The sequence below is a fragment of the Atta cephalotes genome (genome assembly GCF_000143395.1).
Source record: "Atta cephalotes unplaced genomic scaffold scaffold00002, whole genome shotgun sequence".
NCBI lineage: Eukaryota > Metazoa > Arthropoda > Insecta > Hymenoptera > Formicidae > Atta > Atta cephalotes.
In genome coordinates this window covers 8375939-8383183 of record NW_012130066.1, presented here as the reverse complement: position 1 = coordinate 8383183, position 7245 = coordinate 8375939, and the positions used below count along the sequence as shown (strand labels likewise).

The window sequence follows — 7245 nt, the reverse complement described above, 5'->3', positions numbered from 1 at the left end:
TATATACATATATATATATATATATATATATATATATATATATTTACACTAAAGGACATTGATGGGAGGTTTAACTCACCTGCCAGATTAAACATCTTATTGCAAATTCGACAGAGCAGAGACAGGACGAGATCAATTTTTCGTTCTGTTTTTTTTTTTCTTAATGTAGACGATTTCGATGTCTCTTGATCTTATAAACGAGACTATATGATATTCTAGATCTCTCTTTCTCTCTTTCTCTCTCATGCACGCGCATTCCCCATCTGTTCTCTTCCTTTCTAGTTTTCTCTCTTTCTTTTTTTATCACATTTTTTAATCTCATTCGACTGATAGCAAGGATGGATTATGAATGTTGAAAAAGAAAGGAAACACGTGATGTGAGGTCACCAAACCAAAGGATTTCAATGCTACTCCATGCAACACGAGAATTTAGAAGATACTGAAAGGTACTAAAAGACGCAGTCTAAAACGTTTCTGAAAAAATTTAAACACCTAAAAAATTAGCACGTATCTTAGATAAAATATATTCATATCAAAAAACGTTTAAAAAATCAGAGAGAAACCAAAGGATTATAAAGAGCTCAAATGTGTCAGTCTATATGGTGCGATGCGACGTGTGATAGAACTTTAAATAGAGATATTTCCGTTAATAAATATAATAAATAACTAACACTTGAGATAATTTAAAATAAAATGATTGTTTAGTGTAAAAAACTGAAAATTTCTGCTCGCACGAAATTTGTTAGCGCGAACTTTTTGTCATTTAATAAATTATTGAGAAAAAAATTCCTCAATCAGATCGAGAAACTGTCACATGGATATAAAAATGTGGATGTAAAAACGTGGATGTAAAAAATTCCTTTTCATTCTTCTTTTTTTTTCACAAATTAAAAAATTGTGAATATTTACGTTAAAAGAAGGAATTATATAAATTAAATTACATAAATTTAAAAAATTGAAGAAAAATGATATACATAAATTATACAAATAAATATTATATTATTTACTAATAAAATAATCTCAATACTAGAAATTTATTAAATTTCTAAACACATAAATAATAATTTTTTCACAATGTTTAATTTAAAAACTTGAAAAATTAAAAATAATATCAATTGACAATAAATATTAAAATTAATATTTATATTACTCACTGCTATGTGTAAAATATAAAAAGATAACAAAATATGTTTTTAATTAAAAAAAAACAAATATCAAAAGGGAAACAAGATCAATTAGTACATAGTACTCTCTTTTACTTTTGTAGAGCTTCGTTTCATTAACAATTTTGTTCTTAAAAATCTCACAAAGGCGCGATCGTTACGTTTAAAAGAGATATAAAACACGCTTTTGAAGGAGATATGCAAACGAAACGAAATGAATAAAATAAATTCCATGAGCGAGCTTCGCAATCGGGCGTCATCCTAATAATCGATCTCGTAAGACTGACATGAAAACGCTCGATAGAATCGATCAGTTGACAGACAGTCAACGATGTACAACACTTTTTACGAAACTTCTAAGAAATTTTCGTGCCAAATGACTCGGCGGCAAAGACAACGCGTGAGGTCAAAGGATCTATGTTGCACTTATCACCCGATTTTCATAATAAATAATTCGGTCTAAAGGCTCTTCAATGCGGAGATGGAAGAAGAAGAAGAAGAAGAAGAAGAAGAAGAAGAAGAAGAAGAAGAAGAAGAAGAGGGTGAAGAAGAGGAAGAGATCGATCGTACGATCGATTTGTCCGACTTGCGAGGGTGCTTGACGCTATGTTTCTTGGCCTTCTTGCCCTTGAACTCACGTGCATGCCTAGCGTCGGCGATGTCGGCGATATCATCCACATCGTCGTCGTCATCATCGTCGTCATCATCATCATCATCGTCGTCATCGTCATCGTCATCATCATCTGTGATATCTAGATCTACATCGTCGTCGTCATCATCGTCATCATCATCATCATCATCCTCGTCACTGCTCGGAGCAACCGCTACAACGCTGGGAACGGCCTGAATTGATACTGGATTCGAGACGGACTCGGCACCTTCGAACGTTGTCTCATGAATGTTGGATGCAGCCTGACTCTCGGCAGCGTCACTCGCCTCATCCTCATAGCTGCCAGCATCGTCTTCGGCCGTTTCACTTGACACGGCATCCTCTGCAGCTTCCTCGCTGGCCTGATTCAAATCAGCCGCCACGGCAAGCGGCACCTGCGGCGAATTGACGGGGGTAGGTGGAGGTGTTACGGCGGATGGAATAGGTGCTGGTGAAGCTTCATCCTCGTCATCATCATCATCATCTTCCTCTCCTGCAAGTTGATAGAGGTACATTATAGATGAAAATATATTTTTTTATTAGCAATGATATTAATAGGTCAAGCGAAACTAATATTCTCTCGAGAACAATTTTCCCGAGTTAATAAAAAATGCAATAAGTGCTGAGAAAAAACGTACAACTTCATTAAAACATTGCAAAATTATATTACAAAGTACACGGATAACAATTAATTTTATTATCTCTTATAAGTTCACGCATTCGTGATTTTAATGCACTCTGCATAAGAGACAGCCGGGGAATCGAGAGAACTCAGATTATCTTTTGGTATTCAGGTCAATGCGAAGAAGTAGCGCGTAGAAATTTTTTTCAGAACCGAGATCGCTGTCGATTTATGTTAATTTGGACGAGTCAAAGTATCCTGTACCGTTACTATGCGCGAGCATATATGAGCAAGAAAGAGAGATTCTCAGGCAATACGAAGCTTCGCGTTTATATAACGGTTTGTGTCAGTTTGCAATATTTTCTATTGTTTGAGATTCGAAGAAAAGAAAGAATCGATTCATTGTTCAGCTCTCAGAAAGCAAGTTATTATAGTTTAGATGTGATTTATTGTTCAATAGATGTGATTTATTGTTCAGGAGAAATCAAACTGTTTATAATACATTATTGACAACTATAGATAATTATACACCTAAAAGGTCACCTAAAAGGTTGCAACATTTTTTTAAAATCCTATCATCAAGCGATTGGTTCTTATTGATTCTCTTGTTGATCCAATAAGAACCTATCGCTCGATGCAAGTTGTATTACAAAACCCATCGAAAAAAAATGTACCGCTACCTTTTAGACCCTAACTATATTTAGGAACTATATTTAGGAAAATTTTACCAAATACTTATTTAGTATTATATAAATTTTTATTATTTTCCGTTATCTTCTTATATTCCAATTTTTTTTATATATATAAGAGCTAATTTATTTAGCTAAATTGCTTTAAATATCAAGTTTGTCATGTAACGGTAGACTTGTTAATGAACATATTAATTAAGTAAGAACTGACAAATTAAGAATATCTTTATTTGTATCTTCAACTTCCCATTTTGAATTTACTTCACTTCGTATTTCTTTATCTTCGATTATTTAACCATAAATCTCTATTCGAATGCTCTATTCTTTACTTTTGTTAAGATAATTAGAAAAATATAAAAATAATACAGCTAATATTGAAGAACAATGTAGCAATGATTCCTCACCTCCAAGTATGTCTTCAATGAAACGCTCCAAATAATCGCCGTCATCTTCATCATCGTCGTCGTCGTCATCATCGTCGTCATCATCGTCATCATCATCATCATCATCGGTGATATCTAAATCGACATCGTCGTCATCGTCGTCGTCGTCGTCATCATCATCATCATCAGTGGCGGCTGGCGCCGCAGGCGCTTGCCTGCCGGTCGCAACAACATTCTGTGTCGACACCTTGCTGTCAGCAATCTTAGGCACCGGCGAGGCAAGTACCCCTATCGCCAGACAGCACAGCAACGTCAGCACTGCTGCTAGTCTCATGGCTCTGCAAAAGGAAGTAGACGAAGGAAATGGAATTACTTATCATTTTTAGCGAACAGATGTTATTTATAAATATGAAAAATAAATAAGAAGAAGTACACTGGCAATGAGAATCAAGCGCGGTAATTGGAGCGCAATAAAATTATCATTTATTAATCAATAAGTAAGTAAGTAAAGTTTCAGCATCATTCCGAGCCATCGTGAATACGTTTACATTACTTGTACATGTGACTATTGTCTCAAGCTATACTTAAGTATGATCATCTTTTTCAACATTTAGAATTGCACGATGGATTTTCGCGCAAATAAAATTTAAAAATTAAATATTTTTACATTTTTTACATTTTATTTACATAAGAATCACTTCTATCCAGCTTTTAAATACCAGATAGCTATTTTTAGAAATGATGATACTAGATAGAAGATTGATTAGATCCTATTTTTTCTTTTTCTTGTAATAATCCTTTTGTTTGTTTATTAAAAAAATACAAAAAGTGTGACCGATCTCCTATTGCGAGAGATATCCTATTGCCTAGACGTTACTCAAAGTAACCGAGAAATTGACAGGAGAATGTCTGCGATGATAATTCGCTCGTGTTACCCGTTATGGACGACACGTGTGACTCGTTAGAACGTTATTCTAGGCACGATCAGTGCGGGATACGGTAACCCGGGCTATATACAAGTTAACCGTAAGGAATCGTGTCTTTTTCTGTCAGAAGAGATACTTTCCGTGCTCGGACCGGCGATCAATCGCGATCGGATCGCCCGATCGCGAGATAGACAGTTCCCATAGTGACTGCGTTCCATAAAGTGCATAATGCGCTGATGTATCATATCCTTATTGTTTTATTACGTCAAACAAGGATAACATTACGCTCTTTACGGAACCCAACTAGTATTTCATAACATTCCTATGTGTATGTTTTCAACTTTCGGAGCACGAGCACGCGAAACGTCGCGAGACGAAATTTACGAGCTGCATTACAATAGACCGGATGTCTTGATTATAAGGGAATAGTATTACGGATAGAATAACAACAGTAGTTGATGACATCTTTGTGTATCTTTTTACAATCATTTCAAGATTGGAATATGGAAAGAAGCATTGGAAGAAGGGAGAGATTGAAATAAGATAAACGTAAGTGAAGAATATATTATGATGCGTGTCGACAAAGAATACAAAGTTATGAACAAAGCAGAAATCAATTCTTTACGAAATATTAAACATAAAAAATTCATTTTATCGCGATTTTTGAATAATCTTTTTTGCAAAAATTGTAAGACATTGATGTTAATAAAAATATATGTGAAGAGAATTTTAAAAGCTGTTACATAGAAGAATAGTTAAACTGGAAATTAAGTAAATTTTTCCCCTTTTTAACAAACTATCAATAATAAATTAGTAGGAAGAAAATAAATAAAAGATTAATAAGAAAATTGATCATAAATACATTTTTAATTTCTACTAGAAATTTAAAAAAACTTTTTTCTACTGATTTTTTAATTGAAAGTAATATATAAATAATTTTTTCGTTATATTTTTAGTTTTAAAAAGAGTAATCGAATAATTTTGTGTTACCTTTTATTAAAAAAGGTAAAAAGGCCTTACATTAGCTTCATACAGACTTCGCGAGCCGATAGCAACTGCGTCGGTACCCGGAAGTAACCCTGCGACGAGTTGGAATCAGAAGAGACTCATTCAGATAAAGAAACCAAGAACCAAATTCACACGAGTCTTTCGGACGCGAATACGTCACACGAAAAATACCGGCTAGCTCACTGTATTAGCGACGCACACAGTATCACTTAGCCCTCAGGGAAATGTTGCCTTCGATTAACTCGATCGAGCGGCGGAAGAACGAGGAAGAGGATGGGGCACCAACGCAGAGTCGGTCAAGGTCGTTCGTCCAGCTATCGGATATCGTTCTTCATTCCGATTCAGTTCGACGACTTCTGAAGAGTGGTAAGCACTTTGTTCTCCACTTTACTGTATCCCTTGAGAACTCACCTCTCTGTCTTTCTTCCTCTCTCTTTTTCTCTACTCTCCTTTTCCACGTCTTCTCGAGGTAGACGATTGACGATCGACGATGACACGCGTATACGTCCCGGTTCTTCCACCGATCGATCCACCGAGCGGTCCGGTGAGAGTGTTAAAACAGACGAGGCGGTCGCGATGCGATCCTTTTATACCGATCCATACCTCCACCTCTTACATACTCCTTCGTCGTCCTCCTTCTCGTCGTTGTCATGTTCTTCCTGCGTTAATTCGAACCATATCTACCTACCTACCTACCTACCTTCTGTTTTCCACGTGGCCCGATCGAACGTTTTCTCCCTTTCTGAGACATGCGTGAGCAAATTATACACATAAGTATTTTACACTAGTCAAAATCACTATAAATCTTACAGTATCACCATTCACCCATATAGCACCGAAAGTTTTTAGATATATTTCAAAAATGTTTCAACTGAAATATAAAACATTTCATAAAAATATGTTTGCAACATTTCTGAGACAATTCTGGAATAGCAAAATGTCCGCGATTTTTGCATATGAAATCTTGTTGAAAAGTTGAAGAAATATTATAGAAAGAATCTGTTATCTTTTTGAAATATTACTAAAAAGATATCAACTAGTTTTAGTACTAAAAATGATATTTAAATATATTTGATTTAAATATTGTTTAAGTATCAATTAAACATACCTATTTAAATATTTCATGAAGTACATATTTCTGAAGTACTTAAAATTTATTAAGAATTTTGAAATCTATTTACAGAATTCAAAACTTATTGAAATAAATTTAAAATGTTTCTCAAAAGTTAGTGATTATTACTGCCAACTATTTTGTTTTAATTAATCATATATATTTATAAAGCACATATACATAATCATTATTAAAAAATTATAGCTGCAGTTTCTACACAATATTATTATTCATATACAAAAGTTTTTCGCAATTAAAAAACAAGTCATAACATCAAACTGAATCGTGATTGATAAAAAAATGACTTTTAGTAAACATTTTGAAGCCATTTTAACATCATGATGCTTTTTTATTATTAATTTTTAAATTTTTTTATTCTGTTTTTCAATTTATGCGTATGATTTTTACAAACATTTCTGTTAAAATATTTCATATGACATATTGTAGAATCCTTTCAGAATTGTTACACATGAGATGTGAAAGATTAAATATTTCTGAAAATATTCCACAATAATCAGTGCTGTATGATAAACGAAAAAAAAGAAGATAGAGAGAGAGAGAGAGAGAGAGAGAGAGAGAGAGAGAGAGAGAGAGAGAGAAGAAGAAAAGAAAAGTAAAGTAATAACGAGGAAGTACTTACTTATTTAATTTTTTAATTTTAATTTAATTAATTTTAATTTTAATTTAAGTTCTT

The 7245-nt window shown here is 33.8% G+C and overlaps 1 protein-coding gene across 1 annotated transcript in view; it reads right to left on the bottom strand.

Moving 5' to 3' along the window:
• LOC105623655 (coiled-coil domain-containing protein 1-like) overlaps positions 1–3840 on the bottom strand; it is a 9880-nt gene extending 6040 nt beyond the window's left edge. The window contains exons 1-2 of the mRNA XM_012205038.1: positions 3528–3840; positions 1802–2302 (exon numbers count right to left, since the gene is read on the bottom strand). Coding sequence (XP_012060428.1) covers positions 1802–2302; positions 3528–3840 — 814 coding nt within the window. The remainder of the gene's footprint in view (positions 1–1801; positions 2303–3527) is intronic.
• Positions 3841–7245: the final 3405 nt, after the last annotated feature.